Source organism: Podarcis tiliguerta (genome assembly GCF_965153285.1).
Source record: "Podarcis tiliguerta genome assembly, chromosome: 12".
NCBI lineage: Eukaryota > Metazoa > Chordata > Lepidosauria > Squamata > Lacertidae > Podarcis > Podarcis tiliguerta.
The window spans coordinates 40387350-40409181 of record NC_139545.1 but is presented as its reverse complement, the minus strand read 5'-3'; the positions used below and the strand labels follow the sequence as shown (position 1 = coordinate 40409181).

Genomic DNA, 21832 nt, shown 5'->3' with positions numbered 1-21832 from the left:
GTTTCAAGAAAAACACATTGAGGAGGAGTGTTTCCCTTAGGGCCATGGGACACAGATGGATTGTGGCTAACGTCGTCATGTGAACCCGGCTTAAAAATATCGGGGGTGGGAGCATGCTGGACTCACAGTAAACAGTAACATGAACACAACCGATTCTTGCTTCTAACAAGGTGAACCCCACCCCACCCACCCAAAGCTTGGTCTCAGAGATTTCATTCCTGCTAAGATAATTTGTGTCCTGGTTCTCAGGAATAGAACTCCCTTTCTCTACATGGCCTTCACTCCGGGGATCCGGGTTAACAGCCAAGAACTGGCTATAAATTGTAAGATGCATCTGAAGGAAAAAAAATCTCTGAGTAACAATGATATTTGTCAAAGACTTGCTGGAGGGGCGTCAGCAAGGTAAGTCCTGGCTGACAAGACAAGGTTTGAACTTCCAGTTTCATACCTCAGTATATTAACTGCTTCCCTACGTTGAATATGAACTCCTTAACTTCTTTGTAACATTCAAAAAGATGGTTGAGAAAGGAGATTCCACGTGAAGCTGCGGAAAGGGTTCGTCTCCCAATGAAAACAAATGCATGCCCCAATGAAGAGCGTGCAATGAAATAGATTTTTCGAATCCCTGGGGCTCTTTGGCTTCAGATGAGATACTGCTCGATTTGTTTGGGTTTGTGGGTGTGCAGGAGGCTGTTCTGTTGGCCCCGGCTCTGTTTTGCCTCAGAGAGCAGCAGGATCCGTGCCAAGTGCAACCCTGCCTGCTCATAAACATGTCCAAAAGGGTTGGGGCATAGGGAGGACAAACATGCCAGCGGCTGCACATAAATAAATAAAACCCAGTTCTCCGGCCTCTGTTGGCATAGGGACTCCAGGGAGATCCCTTTCCCATTAATGCTTCTGAACTTTCAGATTCTCCTTGTTGGTTTTTTACTCTCTCTTTCAAGAGGGGTTTTTTATTATTTCGGGAGGCGAGGCTCTCTGCAGCACACTGTGGGACGTTCTGAAATGGAGTCCATGTGACTCAGTAGAAGGCTCATCATTACCTTGCTGGGTGGCCGGGTCAAGGTCTGTCCAGTCCAGCAGTCTTCATCCTTCCCATACCTGGACCCACCACCTTTAACCAAAACATGCATTTGGGCACCCATTGCTTTCGTATCTTTGTAGGGTGGTAGTAGTCTTTGTAGGGTGGTAGTAGTGCTATTCAGATCGTGAAGCTGAGGCTCCAATACTTCGGCCACCTCATGAGAAGAGAAGACTCCCTGGAAAAGACCCTGATGTTGGGAAAGATGGAGGGCACAAGGAGAAGAGGACGACAGAGGACGAGATGGTTGGACAGTGTTATAGAAGCTAAGAACATGAGTTTGACCAAACTGTGGGGGGCAGTGGAAGACAGGAGTGCCTGGCGTGCTCTGGTCCATGGGGTCACGAAGAGTCGGACACGACTAAACGACTAAACAACAAGTAGTGCTATTGCGGCCCACCTTGGATGAGGTGTCAATCACCTGGTAGCGGGTCCCAGTCTCCTCAGTTGAAGACCACTGGGCTAGTGGACACTCTTGAGTCCATGCAGGTGATGCCACAGATGATATTTCTTAAGTCCAAATGCATTTGTCAGGTTACTCAAAATATATATTTTGCAACCATGTGCCACCTACTGAATATGAAGGTTTTGGGCTAATATACCTTTTATTGTTTTGAAATTAATATTTGGCAGATGTTTCTAGTCATCCCTGTACCCCGCCCACACCTATTTTCAGCGTGATTTGAATTGGCCATTGTGTCTCTTATAAAAAGTGAAGTGAAGCCGCTCACAGAGAGGAATCTATAAACCAAAATATTGTTCAAAGGAGTCCAAGTGGTTGCTTTCCACAAACTCTTTGGCTAGCGTAAAATCAACACAGAAAGACAACCTGTTCCCAGGCATTGCCCAGGCTGATGTCTTTACTGATAACGGAAGAATTCCAATTCAGGAAGCAGGTGAATTAAGATCTGTTTATTATTTGTACTCCGAAGCTCTTGATGCTTTTCTAGTCATCCCCCCCCCTCCAATTCCTTAAGCCATATCTTGTAGCACAAGTGTGCCTCAGAGCAAAGTCTCTCTCATCGTATAATGTTTAATTAAAAGTGCCAAGAAAAGCAGGCTGGCTACACAACCGCATAGCCCAACCGCAAGGATTTCTATTTACTCCACCCAAGAGAAAAACACGCCTGTAACTTGAAGACTTGCCTGCTCGTTTTCATGTCTTAAATCAAGAGCTTGTGAGAAGAAGAAAAAAGGGATACGCAAATGGGGTTGACATTTCTTTTGCCTCCCAAATTTATCCCTGAGGCCACCCAGGGAAACTGAGGGTCAAAAAGAACACAATACAGTCATACCTTGTGTTACGTTTGCTTCACATTGCGGCTTTTCAGGTTACGAATGCAACAAACCTGGAAGTGTTTACTTCTGGGATCGCCGTGCGCGCACACGCACAGAAGCAATCTGCGCATTTTGGGAATGCGCAGAAGCGCTCTATCATGCTTCGTGCACACACAGTTGTAGCGCTCTACTTACGAACAGATCGTGTTCGTAAGTAGAGGTACCACTGTACTTGTGTAGCTTGCAAGTGTAAGGTAAAGGTAAAAGGACCCCTGACCATTAGGTCCAGTCATGGCCGATTCTGGGGTTGCGGCGCTCATCTCGCTTTACTGGCCGAGGGAGCCGGTGTACAGCTTCCAGGTCATGTGGCCAGCATGACTAAGCTGCTTCTGGCGAACCAGAGCAGCGCACGGAAACACTGTTTACCTTCCCGCCGGAGCAGTACCTATTTATCTACTTGAACTTTGACGTGCTTTTGAACTGCTAGGTTGGCAGGAGCAGGGACTGAGCAACAGGCGCTCACCCCGTTGCGGGGATTCGAACCGCTGACCTGATCGGCAAGTCCTAGGCTCTGTGGTTTAACCCACAGCGCCACCTTGCTTGCAAGTGTATCAATGGTTAAAACAAAAACAAAGCATGGGGCCAATTTTAATCAGGGATGCAGCACATGCAGATGGATTTAACATTTCACTCCCTGTGATCCTGACAAAAATGCCACCCCATTCTACCTACAGTAGGCCTGGTCCTTCGTGGTGCCAAGGGGTCCTCACAGCTAGCCATCCATGCTGCTTTCTGTGACCATCTCATACGGAGGGCATAGATCTCTGCTTTTCACGCTGGCTTTGCTTCTACATTATGCCAAGCTCCTTCAGTAAACTAGTGGCCTGCTTATTTCCCTTTATGGGTGCCTGTTTCTTTCTTCCTCTCATGACCAGACTACCTTCCTGGTCTTCTGTGGCAAGATTTCAGTGCCTCCAGGCCTGCAGAGCAATAAACTGGGTTGGGTTTGGGTCTTGACAGAACCTAGTGCTGGCTGGAGGTTTCCTCTCATTGTGACACGCCCTGATCTGCACATTTAGAGGCCTTTCAAGATGTGGTTTGAGCAGATGCCCTTGACTCCTTAGCCACAAAACTCCACACACGCAACAGCAACAACAAAAAGCAGAGAAAGCACATTTTATTCCCCTGGGAGTTAGCAACTGCTAATCCAGACAGCTCACTAGAGCAATCCAAAACCTGCCTGGCATTAAAAGCAAACAAAAACAAAGCCTTCTCCTTTCCACCAAAAAGAGTCGTACCAATTTTAATGGTGGGTACGAAACCAGAGAGAGAAAACCTGGACACTTTGACAGCTGGCACTGGTTAATATTTATGGGCTTTTTCTGTGATAAGCGGAAGAGCCTTTAAAAAATAATAATAATCCAGGAGATTCGGAGTGATGAGGTGTCTCTGAATCAAGTCAGCTTTGGTCTATGTGATCTGAAGTATTTCTCTTACCGGTATTTGGAGCATAAAATCCTATCACTTCTGCCCAACTGTCATGTCCAAGTAACCCTGCTCAAGACAGCTTGGGAGCAAGAAGCAACCGGCACTTGGCTTCCTTCCCCCTACAAGTCAGCACGACAATGCAATGCCTATTGCTCATTCAATTCTGGCAAAGGAGGATGGGTTGATGGGATGATAAGAGGCAGGGAACCAGAAACAGACAATGCTGCCATTACTACTTCGTAGAAGAAATGCGTTCCAGAAAGAACAAATTAAATCTACTCACAATTGTTCCTTATGACCCATAGAGGCTGGCCTCTTACAGTGAACAGGGCACTGCCCCAGCAACCTAAGCCTGCCCTCAGCCAGCCCTCACCTGCCTGTCTTCTTACAACCAGCCCAAAGGATGGTCCTGGCTTTCAGCTTCCTCCTCCTCCATTGGGATGCCCTTGTGTAACTCAGAAGGAATATGGTGAGAAAACCAGTTATTTGGCTCCGCCTGCCTGTGGCTTTGGGTCCTCCTCCTGTTTGGGCTCCCTGTCTTCTGCTCTGCCAATCCCAATAGGCACCAGCCAACACTATCCACAGGACAACCCAGATCGCTTTCACTGAAAGCTTTCACTTTCACCTAACGCTTGCTCTGATTAATGCTTTATTTCACATATTTTTGACTTGCCATGTTCCAAATACCTCAAACTTTCAAGCCTAAAGCTCCTGATTTGTTAAAAGTGCAGAGTGTAATCTAGATTTGCTTAGATAAAAATTGCCTTGTTTCTCTATACTCTCTACCTAACAAGGAACCTTTATGTTCTGGCTAATGTTAGAGATAAATTTGGGTAACTGCTGGATGTTTTTATGGGGGGGGGGAGCGGAACAAGCAAGGGATGAGGCATGAGGCTTGTTTCAGAAACCTGCACAGCAAAGCCAAATTATGTCACTGACATGCCAGAAGCATGCACTACCTAATTCAATGGGGCTTTCACCCAGGTAAGCATGTGTATAGGATTGAGGCCTCTATCTTAAGGCTTCATTATCCATTGTTATGAACTTGGAGGACATGACAACTTGCTCACTCTTTTGTGACATTTTGAATTTCTTAGGGTTTCGTTAATATAAGTTGCACAAATGTTCATTGAGTATGCCATGTTTAAACCAATTATGGCCTTCATATTAGTGACATCTAATAAAAATAGCAATGAACACCATTTGATACCACATTGTGCAGAAAATGCTCAGGTGCACAAGAGCTGGCGGGAAGCTCACGAAACCTGGAAGCCAGCAGCTGTCATCCACATCCCACTTTACTCTTACGGAAGTGTGCTGAATGTGTCATTGGCAAGTGCTTAAAAGCTGGAGAAATACTTAGCACTGTAAGTGACCCGTCAAGCTGGGTGTCCCAAAGTGCTTTTAGATCTGCTTCCTGCTTCGTGAACTGGGAGGGTTTTGATTCCCTGAAGTTTTCAAAACAAGACGTGGCAGCCCCTTTTTGCAAGTCAGGAGGTGACACCTCCCCCCGTAAATCTTTAGAAGAGATATTTGTGCCGCCTCCTCCTACCCCCTTCAAACTCTACAGGGTCAAACCCACATAATATGAGCCTTAAAAGTTTTAAGTGCGGGTTCCAGTCCTGTTGTTGTTGCTTTTCTATACAGCCCTTCATCAAAAGATCTCAGGGGGTTCACAAGATAAAAATACAAGATAAAACCACAGATAAGTAGTTAAAACAAAAACAATACAATAGGATTGAAACACCACAATACAATAATGTGTGTATATAAAAACCAGGTTGCCAGTTGCATTTGGAATGCTGTGCACAGTTCAGATTGCCCCCGACCCAATGAGGACATTGTAGGGAAGACGGAAGTACAGAAAAAGACAACTAAATTAAGATTGGAGCACCTACAGAGAAAGGCCACTCAGTTTTAATTTATTATCATTATTTTCTTAAAAATGGACAGAGTACATGACCACAGAATTGCAGAGTTGGAAAGGACCCCTAGGGCCCATCTAGCCTAACCCGCTGCAATGCAGGGATCACACGATAAAGGATTATACAATTATACCTGGCGTGAGTGTATTCTTCTTCTCCTGAACTCAAGGTTGTCCAGTGAAACAGATTGGCAGCAGGAAAGGCTGCAGCTCAAGTGGCAGAGTGTCTGCTTTGCATGCTGAAGATCCCAGGTTTAACCCCCAGGCATCTTCAGGTAGGGCTGGGAGAGAAGCCTACGTGAAACCGCTGCCAGTCAGTGTAGACAATCCTGAGCTGGATGGAACCATGGTCTGGCTCAATGTAAGGCAGGTAGGTCCCTATGCTCCTAGATTCAGGGGAGGCCAAAGAAATCACAGCTCCACATAGAATGGAAGGTTACTTGCCCACAGGCTTGTAGATTGCTTTAAAATGGAATTGGACCCCATACTCCATAAATTTGCACTGCTGCTGCTTGGAAGCAGGGGGAGACTGCAGCCTTTGTGCCCTCCTGTGAGATACCCAGAAGAATTTGGCTGTCCACTGTCAGAAACAGGATGCTGGTCTCCAGCCAGCCAGGCTCCTCTCCTACTCAGTGACAAGCAGTGGACTGGCCCAACCTCATTCTTCCCCCTTGATTTCAGGCGCTTCAGATGCATTGGGGGGGAGACCACCATATGGCACTTTGATAGCAAGGCAAAGATTTGGAAAACAAGCAGGATACCTAACACAGAAACGAAGAGGATGAAGACACTAGGCTAAACATTTCACTCTTGATTCATTTTTATCATGTGCCGTTTAGTTTCACACTGCAGCCTTAGAAGCCTGTTAAATAGTCAAAGGAAAAAATGGCCTTTTTTAAAATAGAAAAAAGGGGTAATATTATTTTATATTAATGGTTCCCCATTACTCATTAGAGAAGCTGCCTACCAGAGTCTGGAAGGGCAGTCGCCATCCATTTATTTCAGGCTGACAAGAATGCCATTCCAGCAGGAAGCAGAGCAGTCAAAGTGACAGGTCTCCAAAGTGAAAGGAACGGAGTGATTTTGAGAGGGAGAAAGTCAGAAATAAGGACAACGCTGAAACAGAGGGGAGATGGAGTGAGTTGTTAAGCACAGCAGCCACCTACAAAAATATTAAGCAACACCCCTCAGCAAAAAAAAAAAGGAAGAGGTTTGTGCCCGTAATCACACATGTACGCAAAAGGCACAGCACAAATTAATTCAGGGATGTGTACTTGGATCTGGGCCAGCCTGCAACATGGAGCTCAATGGGAAAGCTGTTCAATTTGCAGGAGCTGTGTGTGCTGTGCTTTGGGCTCTTGCACATGTAATGAGTCCTTAGATCACACCAACAAAAAAGAACTGCAAATTCACAGGAAGGTCCGTGACAGCTCGATTCAGAGCTTTCAATGGAGGTTAATACAAGTTCCAGGCAGTATCAACAACACAGGCTGCAGTCCTCCTGGATTTCAACTTCCCAAACCTTTCAAGTATTAAAATTAAATGAAGATTTCAAATACAGAGACAACACGACAGTAAGGTAATGGTAATATTGTGTTTAAAAACTTAAAGCGTTGTTTTTTGTTTTGGATGCACAAAGGCAGCTTCTACAAAGGCATCATCTGCAGTATTTGTTCTCATACTGAAACTCACAAAGACATTTCTTGTTCAGCACTGAAGACTTCCACGACAGCAGTACTACATGCAACCACTCTGCCTTGCTCACTTTATTTCACCTTGCATCGTTTATGGGTGCGGTTACAAAAACGGATATAGGTCCTTTGGCTACAATGGTTTGCTGTGCATCAGTGTGCTTGGTAGGTGCAAGCTGTTCCCAGAAGGAAGAGGTTTACTGTACATTTCCCCCCCCCCTCTTATTTAACCAATAATATTTCCAAGGCCCAGGTTCTCAGATCCTTTGTTCGTGCCTTTCCGATCGCTACTGAGTATAAACTTAATTCATAAAAAATTGGATATTTCTCAACCAAAAGAGCAGCACAAACAGTCAAGTAGAGCAAGAGGAGATTCAGCATATCAACCTCCCCAGTTGCAGAAGACCTGAAGGCTGCGCTGCTACAACTACCTTTTCATTCCATGCAGAAACCAGGATGCTCAAGAGATACGGAGCCATCAATCATCGTTGATGCTGCAGAAACTACTATGCCCGAGTACTAAAAGGCCTCTTCCCGTTCTCAGCGCTAAGCTTCAAGGATTCCAACAAGCCCTTGATCCGTTCGCTGGCTGGTCCCCTCTTCCTTCTCGTACCCTTGCTGGCATTATTTCCTGCTGATGTTAGGAGAAGGGCTGCCAGTCCCCAGCGCTGGTTGCTGCTGGACGGACCCTTCCCCGTCTGCTGCAAAAGCCAGGCGCTCTCTCTGGCCAAACTGACAAATCTTTCAAGCTGCGTTGCATTTACGTTCTTGCTGATATTAAGGTTTTGTTCAAAGGGGTTCTGTATGTGAAGAGCAGATGCTTCTGGCTTGTTTTGCTCTTTCCCCTGTATATTTGGGAAAAAAGGAGGTGGTGGTGAAACAAAAATCATTTAACACGTGCACCGTAGATTACTGACTGCCCCGAGGCAAACGTAAATAAGCAAAAACCCATGCAAAGTCCAAAACTGCTACCACCACCCATTTACTGGGCCTTTCAAAAGAAAGCCAGGTGTTTATATGCAAGGGTATGCAGAAGGGAGATCGGGATCTACTGGTGGATCTCTGGCAAGTTGCAGTAGATGAGCAAGAGTTTCCAACTCCCAGAAATGTAATGGCTTTTCTTGCTTATTGCAGACTGCTGAAATGAAGTAAGCTAACCAGAAATGGATTCGTGTGTGAAAGGTCTGAGTGCTCAGTTCAGTTCTAGTACTGGGGGTGGGGGGTGGGATATCTAGGCATAGAATATACTCAGAGGCACCCTGTTCTACAATATTAGCAGAATATCTTTTCTGCCAGGCTCTGGTTTGCAGATCTAGCAAAAGACACCAACAATCCTTACTTTGCCTACCCCTGTAGTACAGAACGCAGGCAATATGCTGTGTCCTTAGAGAAGCATTTCGATGGGCAAGCCAGGATTGCGGTGGCAGAGACAATGAACTGGGTTCAGAGGGAAAGTTCAAGAGTGGAAAGGCAGCAATTTCCACATACTCAAACACAGCAAAATTCATATTTGCATATTTCTTTCACTCACAATAACTGACAAGAGGAGAAAGGATTCAAGTTTTTGCCCCCACCTGTGAATAAGCCCAAGGGGGCTCTTAGCTGGAGTCTGTGCATCAAACAAAAAACCCCCAAGGGGTGGCCTTAGATGCTTTGTCCTAAGGCTATAGCCAGCAAGGCCCATTTAGATCCAACATAGCAGGGACCGAGCAATGTATTAAAATGTTCTCCCAATATGGCCACTCAAAAAATGCCACAAGCCACCCACATCCATTCAGCAAACAGCCCCTCTCTCACCCAAATAATACATTTGGAGGTTTCTGAATTGAATGCCAACCCATACTGGCTGCATAATACAGTCCTAGCACCACAGCAAAGCAGGAAGAATTACTAATATCAGTTTTGCTCCCCCCGTCTCCAATATTCAGACATTTTTATACAGTAACATAAAGACTGGCAATAAACCCTGAAAAGGTGTGAAAGTTAAATACTTTTACCTTCCAGATATTTAGTGAACATTTGTTAAAAGGAAAATTTCCAAAGTATTCAAAGAAGTCACTCAGTAGTACATCTAGAAAAAAAAGGGGGGAAACACAGTAAGGAAAGAAGAGACCCAATTTCAGATGTGACTGGTAAAAAGATTTACAAGGGGGGCTTCTTACCTAGAGTTTCTGTGTTTTCTGTGGGCTTAATTTTGTTCAAGTCACTAACGAAGGTACAGTCGTGACCTTCAATCACGTGCTTATCTTCTGCATCTAAAACAAAAAAGAAACACTTTTGAACTATCACATACAGACACTATAGAATCTGATAAGGGATGAAGTGAATCACATAGAAATTAGTGTGTGACAAATTACAAAAAATAACCGTTCAAGCACTTCAGCATTAAAACAATTCAGGCTCAGACAAAAGACAATTATTATTTACATCTCTTACTCACCCTTCACTGGAAGGTCCCAGGGTGGGATACAGCATATGAAAAGGCAATACAACTGAAACAGCAACAAATACACACACTACCCCTTGAATGCCTGAATGAGTAAGCAGGGTCCTCATTGCTCCTAACAGTGGCCTCTCCTTTTGGAAAGGCAGAGGTAGAAAGTGGTGCAAAATCCAAGCAACTGCTCCAATTTGCAATGATTAACGTTTACCCTCCTTCCATTGCTTTTATCAACTAAAAAACAAATTGCAACCACTGTGAAGTTCTGGGTAGGGTTAGACTCTCCCTGAAGGAACAGGTGTATAGTCTGGAAGTAGTCCCTCAATTTAAATCTGTAACTGGACTGCCAAGCAGCTTTTGTGGCTACAAGTGCTTATGCCTAGCTCTGGTCATTTATGGACTGGGATAACATGGCCTCAGTCAATCATGCCAATGACCCCCCCCCCCTTTTGGACTACTGCAATGTGCTTCATCTGGGGCTGCCCTTGAAGACTGTCTGGGAACTGCAGCTAGTGCTGGGAACTGTGAAACTTAGCTGTGAGGATATCTGCTTTTGCATTTTGTTTTGTTTTTTAAAGTGCATTGTCTTTTCTGCTTTGTTGTCTCTGCTCTGGGTCCCTTCCGGAGGAAGGGCAGGAGAAATATCTTATAATTATTATTCCACCTGCACATGTTTGTCAAATCCTCCCTCTTACCAGCTAGCTCCTTCAGCTGATCCAAAGTTGGAATGATGGGGGGCTTTCTTCTTTGCAGAAAAAACAAGACCATCATCGTGAGCGAGAAATTAGTAATCCAGGGGCCAGGAATGCTGCTGGTTATGGCTTGGACCCGTGCCCAGCACCGCACACTGAACACCAGAGCTCTCACACGCGGGTCGAGGCTGCCGTAGATATATAGGAGCTCAGAGCTTTTTAGGGCAATCCTGTCGGAAAAGGAATGGAAGAGGGTCAAAGGGACAATATAGAATGTCAACAACTTATAAGTGCAACACATGAGGGTGTGAGGAGAGCCCGTGCCAACATGAAAACTGGAAGCATGCATCCTTTTTAAAGAAATGGCAACAGACTGTTTCACAGGAGACAAAGGATCTACAACTGTAAGGCTTGCATAAACCTTTGCTGGTTTATTGCTGAAGAGTCAAATCAACACAGAATCACAATTCTCAATGTATGATGTTCTCTGAGATGCAAACTTTAGAAAGTTAGAGGGCATTGTGCTTATTAGTATATCTGCTCCGCAACCCAGAAGTGGACCCATTAAGAGATACAGTGGTGCCTCGCAAGACGAAAAGAATCCGTTCCGTGAGTCTCTTCGTCTAGCGGTTTTTTCGTCTTGCGAAGCAACCCTATTAGCAGATTAGCGCTATTAGCGGTTTAGCGGCTATTAGCAGCTAATAAAGGCTTAAGGGATTAGCTGCTAAAAGGCTATTAGCAGCTTAGTGCCTTAGAAAAAGGGGGTGGGGAGCGGAAAAAAATCGCAAGAATCGCAAGACATTTTCGTCTTGCGAAGCAAGCCCATAGAGAAATTCGTCCTGCGAAGCGCATTGAAAAACGGAAAACCCTTTTGTCTAGCGGGTTTTCCGTCTTGCGAGGCATTCGTCTTGCGGGGCACCACTGTACTAGGTTGTATCCAATGCTAGACATACTCAGAGAAATTAATGTTCATGGCTAATGCAGGGTTATTAATTTCAACTTAATTAGAACTTAATTAGATTTCACCCACTATTTCTCCTCATAAGAACAGGGCTGTCACTCAGAAGGGTAAAGAGGGAAGCAACTAAGGCCATCTGAAATGGTATCAGGAGGCTTCAGGGAGGACTGGCAGACAGGGTCAGACACGAGTGGTAACACAGAAGCACCGCGATCTTTCTTTGCAGAGGGCAAAACAATAGCTTTTTTCTGGCACAGAGAACTCAACATGGCAAAGTTCACAAATGCTAATCTGGTCAATAAAACATCAACACAGGTGTCTCCTGTGGTTTATTATAAAAGCAACTGTAAAGTATTCATACGATAGGTATTTCCCCTATACACGGAATTAAGAAAGGAAAGGAAAAACGCTCAAAGGGGAAAAAAAGAAACTGTGCCAGAAATGTTATTAATAAGAAGCCTGCTTCCCCCTACTGGTCATCAAGTGAAAAAACAAAGTTTTCTTTAATACAGTGGTACCTCAGGTTACATATGCTTCAGGTTACAGACTCCGCTAACCCAGAAATAGTGCTTCAGGTTAAGAACTTTGCTTCAGGATGAGAACAGAAATCGGGCTCCGGCGGCGTGGCAGGAGCAGGAGGCCCCATTAGCTAAAATGGTGCTTCAGGTTAAGAACAGTTTCAGGTTAAGTACGGACCTCCGGAATGAATTAAGTACTTAACCAGAGGTACCACTGTATCTCAACACTAATGCCCATCTGTATATTTTTATCCAGCGGTTCTCAAGTGGTTTCCCTCAGCAGACCACTTGAAAACTGCTGTTAGTCTTGGTGGACCACTTAACAGACCTTCCCCACACCCTTTAGTGCTGTCATCATTGTCAAAACCGGCACCTAATTATGAACACCACAGGCCCTGTTGAGAAGGGCCCCTTTTCCTGTAATTTTTAGGGAGAAATTTGCAGGCTGCACCAATGCCACATGGACAGAGGCCCTAGGCCAGGGCTTTGCTGGCCTGTCTGATAATCCAGCTTTGCTTGGTCAAAACAATCTCAGTCTCCATTGCTGGAGTGGGGTGAGGAATAAAGTGGGGGCGGGAGAGAGATTATATTGATGCTAGCAGATCCCAATCTGCAGTTTGCCTGCTCCCGCTTTAGAATGCTGATATACATTGCCACTCTATAGCCACTTATGCACCCATATCTAAACCGAATATGGTGTGGTATACTGTATAGTGTATGGGTGGGGAACCTGCAGCCTTCCAGCTGTTGATAAACTACAACTCCCATGATCCCTGACCATTAGCTGCACTGGCTGGGGTTGATGGGAGTTAAGAGCCCACCAGCTGGAGATTACCTGGTTCCCTTTCTCTGGTGCAATGGATGCAATACCAGGCTGGAAAGACATTACTAAGCTTACAGGGTATTTCTGGCTACCCTTGCCCTGAGTTTCCTGGACAGTAGGATGTACGTTTGAAAATGCTTACCTATTATTAGCTGTCAAGTCACACTGAAATCCTGAAGGCTGATGAGAAAATCGTACCAACGGACAGCGAGCATTAAGTATTTTTTGGACACCGACACACCCAGGGCCAAAGTTATCAATAAATTCACCAATCACATAAAGAGTCCTCTGCGTTGCTATTCGTTCAGAAGGTACTCTCTTCATTAGATAATCTATGTTGAAGGGACCTGTTTTCTAACACAAAAGAGACAGAATAAATCAAACGTTCAAAACAAAGGCAAGCCCCCTGACACAGCGTCCTCTTCAGAAATTTGTGTAAGATGACGAGCACTTGAAAATTAGGATTGTCACCTGCATCTTCTACTGACTTGCCTCTTTTTAGTCTTTGCCTCCCACCCCTGAATGAGCAAAATATTACTGTTACACAGCTAGAACTCAAATATGTGGTTTATTTATTTAACATAATTTTTATACTGCTTGATTGTAAAAAAACAACTTCAAACTGGTTTACAAAAAAGGAATAAACAATACAGTCACACCTTGGTTCTCGAATGCCTTGCGACTCGAACGTTTTGGCTCACGAATGCCGCAAACCCGGAAGTGAGTGTTCCAGTTTGCGAATGTTTTTGGGAAGCCGAATGTCCAATGACGCTTCAATGGCTTCCGATTGAGTGCAGCCGATCGAAAGCCGCGCCTTGGTTTTCGAACGTTTTCTGAAGTCAAACGGACTTCCGGAATGGATTCCATTTGAGAACCAAGATATGACTGTAAAATTATTAGTAAAAACAATTAAAACATTAAAAAACTTTTAAAAAGCAATAATCTAAAAACACACTGGCATTCTAGATATCTCGGTAGGCCTGTCTAAACAACATGTTTTTAGCAAAGACAGGACGCGGGTGGCGCTGTGGGTTAAACCACAGAGCCTAGGACTTGCTGATCAGAAGGTCGGCGGTTTGAATCCCCGTGACAGGGTGAGCTCCCATTGCTCGGTCCCTGCTCCTGCCAACCTAGCAGTTTGAAAGCACGTCAAAGTGAAAATAGATAAAAAGGTACTGCTCCGGCGGGAAGCTAAACGGCGTTTCCGTGCACTCTGGTTTCCATCACGGTGTTCCATTGCACCAGAAGCAGTTTAGTCATGCTGGCCACATGACCAGAAAGCTGTTTGCGGACAAACGCCGGCTCCCTCGGTTTGCCAGAAGCGGCTTAGTCATGCTGGCCACATGACCCAGAAGCTGTACGCCGGCTCCCTCGGCCAATAAAGCGAGATGAGCGCTGCAACCCCAGGGTCGGTCACGACTGGACCTAATGGTCAGGGGTCCCTTTACCTTTACCTTACAGTGAAGGTGCCTGGCTGATATTAATAGGCAGTGAGTTCCGAAGTATAGGAGCCACCACACTAAAAGATCAAGTCCTTACAAATGTGGAATGGGTATTACATGGCATCTGTAACAGTGCCAGTTCTGCCAATCAAAGCTGAGTGGGCATATCTTGCAGGCAAATTGTCCCCAAGTTGTTAAGGGCTTTGTATACTAATAGTAACACCTGGAAGAGCAGTTATATCCCTAAAATTAAATGTCCAGGATCCAAAGAGCCCCACTTATACCTGGTTTCCACTAACTTGTCCTGGCGTGCCCTAGATGCTGCTTCAGCTTGGGAGGGAGAGGGGCATATGGAGGCTGCAGCAGGAGAAAGGACAGATATGCTGCATGCAACCGCTTGGAGCCCAGCCAGTCTGAATCATGTCCAGCTCTAATGGACCCTTCAGAGGAACAGATTCAACTTTTTTTATATAAAAGCAATGCTATTAAAGAAATGCTCTGATATTAGAAACACATGCACCATCCATATCCATGACAAGAAAAGCTGCCTCAAGGCAAAGACTGAAACTGAGCCAGTTCTCTCAGTAGAGAGAAAAACCAACCTGGAGAAAGTCAGGGGTTTCCCACATGTGACGGGGAAATGGTTTTTAAGCACACAGCCTCTGTTTACATGAGCAAAACAAGGCAGCGTTGGCCAATACACTCTGGCAAAATTACGCAAAAGGAGGAAGTGGTATATGTGGGACTCCTTTGTGCTGATGGGCAGCATTTTATTATACTGTCATGAGAAAAATGTAACCGTGAACCGCATTACTACAGTTTGCATATGCTGCTGTTTGAGATAAGATTGGCTAATTGCATAGAGGAAATGTACACAGCTTTGCAGCTGCCTGGAACAAACCTGCTTAGTTTGTTTATCCCTGTGTGGACATTGTGTTTAACCCTTCCTGTGCCTGCATATTCATTGTCCAGGAGCATGTTAACGTGGCCACCGGCTGCAATGCAGCACATGGAACAGGCACCCAAGTCCCGATTTCATTGCAGAAAGCAGAGATGCATGAGAGCAGACTGTTTTGTGGGTGACGCTGATAAAAGCACTAAACGCTGCCAAAGGTTTAGGGCAGGGTGGGGAAGCTGTAGCCCTCCACATGTTGCTGGACTCCCTGAATCCATCATCCCTGACCTTTGACCCCATTGGTTGCTAGTGATGTTAAATTCTCGAAAACAATCTTTTGGAGAATATTCTTGATTAACGAGAATATTAGAGAATTTTCATTTAAAATAGGAGAATATTCATTTTAATGCATTGAAAATGATATAATTAGTTAATATATACGTTTATTCATGGGTAAACTTGTTCAGATGGCAACCAAAAACTGTACAGATACGTTTATTCAATGTGACAATGCAGGGGGTTCACATTCTTTCGATTTTTTGCACGAAACTTGAAATTGAAAATTCAACGGGAATGACTCACGTTAATCACTAAGCCTGCCACTAACCGTATATTTACCATCAACATTGAATTCTAATTATGTTGTGTATGTATGAAATGTAGCTTTTAAAGTAAAAGGAATAATTAAAATATCAGGTTCACTTATTATTTACTAGGTTTTTAAAATGTGGGTTGTAAAACTGGTTCTTACATTAGAATTTACAGTTTGTGAAGAATATTCTCCGGAGTATTTTCTATCAGAGAATATTCTCCACAAAATATTCTCACCCCACATCACTACTGGTTGGTGATAATGAGCACTGGGCCCCATAAACATCCAGGGAGCCACTGGTTTCCCACCCTTGACTTTAGGGTCTGGAATTCAGTGCCTTCTTTACAGCATAAGCAGGACTCTTCCATTTGTCCACAATGACTGGACAAGGTCTGGATTGGACAGCTCTAATGGCTGCTGGGAGGTCCATGCACTTGGAGATGGTGGTAATTAGTCTTTATAGTACCATCTATGTACACAGCACTCTTGAATATGAGTAATTTGTAGGACCCCCAAATTTCAGTGTCAGGGAATTCCAGGAAGTAGGGTTTAGCAGGGAGGGGACACACACGGTAACCAGACAATGCAATGATATTGTTTCGTACTTGAAGAAAAAGCCTTTAGTTACAGGCTGGAAATTTGGGTTGAAGCTGTAACATTAATTCACACATCAACTGCAATGCAATTCTTCTGGTGGCTGAATTGAAGATAATATCACAAGATGCTCTCCGAGGAGCTATGTATAAATTATAAGCTCATGTTTGAGAAAGGATTAGGCCTACAAATATTTGATCCTCTGATAATTTGATTGGAGTCTGGCAAATGAAGCCGTAACGGACACACGCAAGGGTAGGCTTTTTCCAGCTTAGAACTAGCCTGTTGCTCAGTCGTATGAATAAACTAGTAAGTATATACACTTAAAGACTGAAAGACTGGGAGAAGTGGATGCACAAAAAGCAGCTTAAGACGAATGCACGGCATTCAGGAAGCTCAGTAACAGCTGTGCAAAATGACAAAAACAAACCCAAAAAACTGCAGATGTAGCCAACTTTGATTTGCATCACGGCAATTAAAACAAATTTTATAATTAAAATTAATAAAAATGGTCATGGTTGCAAAACAGTCAATCCACACTCTAATCAAAAGACAAATCAATGGAGGACACTGTTAGAGAAAGACCTTACCCTTTGGGTAGCATTTTTTCGGATCGCATCCAGATCCAAAAACATGTCTAAGTCACATCCCAGTTTACCAAAGCTGTTCACAGAAGAGCCAAAGGGCTTCACAATGCAGTCTGGAAAATAAGCACTTGCAATGTCTTGAATTAAAGAGCAGGTAAAAAATCGGAGCTTAGTGTTTTCTTCTGTGAGCTGATACTTCTCTACGAGCATGTACAACTGGTCGCTCACCTGCAGAGACAAAAAAAAGGAGAGAGGGAACCCAATCTCAGGTTATGTGAGGCACTTGAATGACCTTTGAGAGTTGAGAAACAGCTGCATTGTCTGCAAGGTACAACTTTACAACATAAAGCAAGCAGAGGCTAAACTCAGCATTCTTTCTTTCCAAATCCATCCTTAAAGATTATTTAAATACAAGTCCTTTAACCGTCATTTCTCTCTGCACTGAACACAATAGATACTGGTTCAATGGAAGATCAACAGATTCAGAAAAGACACACGTAACTTCTATAACGTACAGCAATTCTTACATACTTGGCTGAAAACATCCCCTTTTGGTAGTCCTACTGGCTTAATTGTTCCTGCTATTTGGTGCTTGCTAAATTACTGTGCACTACTGAAGATTAAAAGGGATGGAATTTGTAAGCCACCACAATCCACTGACATTTTCATCCTAATATTAATCATCAGAATGTCTCAAGTTCTAACATCTACTGTTATCCGAGTGTACCAAGTGATACATTTAGCAAATATGTAAAGTCACCCTGTTCACATGTCATTAAATTATAATTGGTGGTTTACTGTGAATGTGCTAACTATTCCTGCTTTGTTCCTCTCAACTAGTGAGTTGGAGCAACAAGTCACGATCCTTGGCTTAGCATTACATCCAAACCAGGGGTCGTGGTTTGTTTCACTTCCAACAAACCATGTCTGGAAAGCTAAACTATTGGGGAGGAGTGAAGCAGAAGCAATCTGCTTGGTCACAGTAAGTCAGTAACTATGGCTTACTACAAAGTGCAAACACAACCACTGTAACAGACATAAGTTAACGCTATATAGCTTTGCACCCAGCATAAATGCACAACATCGACTTTGAAGACAAAGGATGAACTTTGTCACTAAATGTACTGAGAACATACATGAGTGCAAGTTATTGGGTTCCGGAGGCATGGAAGTTCATCAGAATTCTATCAGGAATTTGCAACTTGATGATCTGTAATGGCGCACAAGGTTCTATTCAAACGACAAAATTACTCAATGCTACAAGGCTTCTCCTGCAATGTTTAACCACAAAGAATGGTGGGTGGGTCCTAGGATGTACTGTCAGTTTATGTGAGCCAATGGTGAGGCTCAGTTAACTGACTGTGTTCTTTAAAAATCTCTGTACTGTGCTGGTGATTTCATGCCAGGCAACTTGATGCAAAGAGAGTTCACTAATGATTCCTATTCCTGGAATCAAGATTTCTGAAAAAGTTAAGTTTCTTTACATGAAAATTCATTTTGATATTATACGATTCATTATTGCTGCCTCTCTCAGAAGCATGAATGGAAGCACTGTTTATAAATTTAGTTTTTCATGATCCAGATTAATTAGTAGCTACTACCAACATGAACTGTCTAATCCTTCATAGAAGTTCTTTATTTTGCTTTCAGCTTCTTAGTATTGAAAATGCAAGAGCTACTTCATTATCAGTAAGCATGACCATTCTCTGTCCTATTTAAAAGATCTGGAGAAAAATCACAAATTGATATTTATTCCATTGGTAACAGTTCTATTGTATTAACAAGTATTGCACAGATTTTTCCAAAAATATTAACGGAACTATTTACTGCATGCATTAAAGACCACTGACCCTCTTTCGTCATTCTTCTGATCAGCGTTTCTGATTCAGCAACTTAAATATTTACATCACCTTTTCAGTTACATATTCAACACAATAATAAAGCTGCTTTATTTCTTATAAGAGAAATTGCAAACATGAACTTACACTGTCAGCATTACATAGGTTCGTCAGCAGCTCTCCAACTTGAATAGTTGCCTGTTTATGACGGTAAACTGGAGTCTGATTGGAAGCTTGGCTTGGTGGGTTTTTCAATGTTATTGTAAAAATTCTGGATTTAAATGGAACAGGACACTCATCCACCAACTGTACAGAACCAGTAGCATCCTGCAGTGAAGCTATACTGTCGGTCTCAGAAAATTCTACCACTGCATACAGCCCCTGAAGTAATAGAAAAGAAGAAATAGTAACATTTATGTAGTATGATACATAACAGATTTTATCTGTAAGCATAGGCTGGACATTAGAATGATTTTTCATTTTTTTAAACATGTTAAGACTACAGTGGTACCTTGGTTCTCAAACTTAATTCGTTCTGGAAGTCTGTTTGACTTCCGAAACATTCGAAAACCAAGGCATGGCTTCCGATTGGCTGAAGGAGCTTCCTGCCCTCAGCTTCTGAAAAATGTTCAAAAACCGGAACACTTTACTTCTGGGTTTTTGGCGTTCAGGAGCTGATGTGTTCGTCAACTAAGCCATTTGAGAACCTAGTTTCCACTGTAAAGCTAAATGCTCCTGCTATGTATATGAAACTAACTGTATTTTGTAAGTTGCCTTGGGAGACCTTTGTGTGCAAGTATTTTAAAATCTGCCAAACACTAATTTCCATGCTATCCACTTCTGTAAAGGATACAGATGAGTTATCGCAAGTCCATCTGCTCTTGGGTCTTTCTATTTGAATCACACAAATTCAGTTGCTAATGCTGAAAATACTTACGTAACTTTCATAGAAGAAGTGATTCTTAATGTTTCCATGAGATGACAAGTATTTGAGTAGTTTTTTCTCATTGATTTTGGATGGGCAGTTAATTAACACGGTTCTTTGTGCCTGCTCTCGTCTTTCTGCTAAGATCTTACTGAATGTCTTCTTTCTGGTGCTAATTTCAGTATCTGGATGGAAAGGGAGGGGGAAACAGATTATATGAGCAGAGTTTTACAGCCTGATATTAGTACATGTACTTCATTTTTAAAAGCAAAAAGGTATGTACTACATGACAACCCCCCCCCCAAAAAACCCTACATAAAAGTTTGTGTGCATTTTTGTTTTGCTACATAAAAGTTTGTGTGTGTGAAAGCACACTATGCTCAACTGAAAACAGCCCCAGGCACCAGGTATAAGAACATAAGAGGAATCCTGCTATATCAGACCAAAGGCCCGCACCCTGCTTTCCATAGTGGTGAACCAGATGCCTACATGACTGCAGTAACATTAGTATTCACAGGTGTTTGTGTAATTTGGGAATATGCGCAAAATTGCACCAACAGCTCGGTCTGTTTCTCAAGGTGCCCTTCCTCAACACCTGAAATCTATTCATGGTTAGGATGCCAGCTGTGGTGGGCATCTTGAAACAGCTCAAGGCCATAGGCCTTTGGCATGACTCATCCATACCCACTTTCTCCAAAGAATCTGTGCAGGCACACTGACAGGTCTAACGCCATGGCTGCATTCAGCAGCAATGTGGGTGGTGGTGGTGAATTGCTATTTGTGGTGGTGGTGGATCTCTCTTCAAACTTGAATCTTTCTGTGTATTTGAATTTCTTCACTTTAACCTCTAAGACCAAGTTCCTGTAAGCAGTACAGTTTATGATGCATTAATACAACTTATGAAACATGTGTGCGTGTATAGTGTATTTGAATTGTCTTCAGTCAATAAAACACTTTATACTGAACCGTGTGGGCAATGTGTTTTCTTCACTGTCAATTCTAGAAAGGCCTACGACAGGAAAAGACGAAGATTGTGAAGCTCTGCTGGACTACTCTGCTGGTGCTGCACAACTCGGCTGGCCACACCAGTATAGGTTCAACTGAAGCGGACCCGAAAAGGGCAACTCCATCCCTACCAGGGAAGAACAGGCAAGGGAAAATCTACATCAGGAACAAGGCAGTGGTGGTGGTGGGACAGAGAAAGCTTGACATTGGGATCTGCTGCCCCGGTTGGATCCTACGGCCTGAGGCAGTTGCCTCATGGGTGGGTCGGCCCTGTATGGATGCAATATTAAAACACTATCAACAGGTGCCCTGGAGGTGATACAGTGGTACCTCGGGTTACATAAGCTTTCGGTTACAGACTCTGCTAACCCATAAATAGTGCTTCAGGTTAAGAACTTTGCTTCAGGATTAGAACAGAAATCGGGCTCTGGCAGTGCGGCAGCAGCAGGAGGCCCCATTAATAAAAGTGGTGCTTCAGGTTAAGAACAGTTTCAGGTTAAGAACGGACCTCCGCAACGAATTAAGTACTTAACCCGAGGTACCACTGTACTGCTTTCAAGATTATAGCCACTGGTAGCTTTATCACTCGTCCCTTTTCAAAGCCATCTTAAGTCGGGGGCCACCAGCGCATCCCTTCGCCTCGCTGCTCACCCACTCGAGGGTCCCTCAGCCTCTCCCCTCAAGTTGCTAAGCAGCAGGCAGACAGCAAGAGAGAGGGAGCGACGCGAGGCCGGGCGGGAAGGGGCCTCCCGGGAAATCGAAACCACTTTTACCTGCCGCCGCTTCCTCGCTGCCGGGCCCCTGCGGCTCCCTCCGCGCAGCTGCCGCAGCTTCCGTGGAGCTGAACCGGTTCCCGGCGACCCTCAGCCTGGCCTCGGCGCGGCGGAGGAAGCACAGACCCCGGCACTGGAGCCAAAGAGGCACTCGCCCCATGGGGGCCGCCATTCCTGAAAGAAGCGCGGGAAGGGCCCGCACTGCGCACGCGCACGCACGACGCAGGCGGCACCTGACGGGGCGACGCGAGGGTCAATATTCCTCGGCTTGCCTGCGCGTGCGCGCTG

At 44.2% G+C, this 21832-nt stretch overlaps 1 protein-coding gene across 1 annotated transcript; it reads right to left on the bottom strand.

Annotated features, from left to right (window-relative positions):
• Nucleotides 1–7341: 7341 nt before the first annotated feature.
• MTPAP (mitochondrial poly(A) polymerase) lies at nucleotides 7342–21766 on the bottom strand. The gene is made up of 9 exons (XM_083406494.1): nucleotides 21545–21766; nucleotides 19779–19951; nucleotides 18989–19222; nucleotides 17007–17231; nucleotides 13036–13247; nucleotides 10598–10824; nucleotides 9625–9717; nucleotides 9460–9533; nucleotides 7342–8307 (listed from the first exon to the last, which is right to left on the bottom strand). Exons 1-9 carry the CDS (start codon nucleotides 21714–21716, stop codon nucleotides 7969–7971), a joined length of 1749 nt encoding a protein of 582 aa, XP_083262620.1. The 5' UTR covers nucleotides 21717–21766; the 3' UTR covers nucleotides 7342–7968.
• Between the last annotated feature and the right edge of the window lie 66 nt (nucleotides 21767–21832).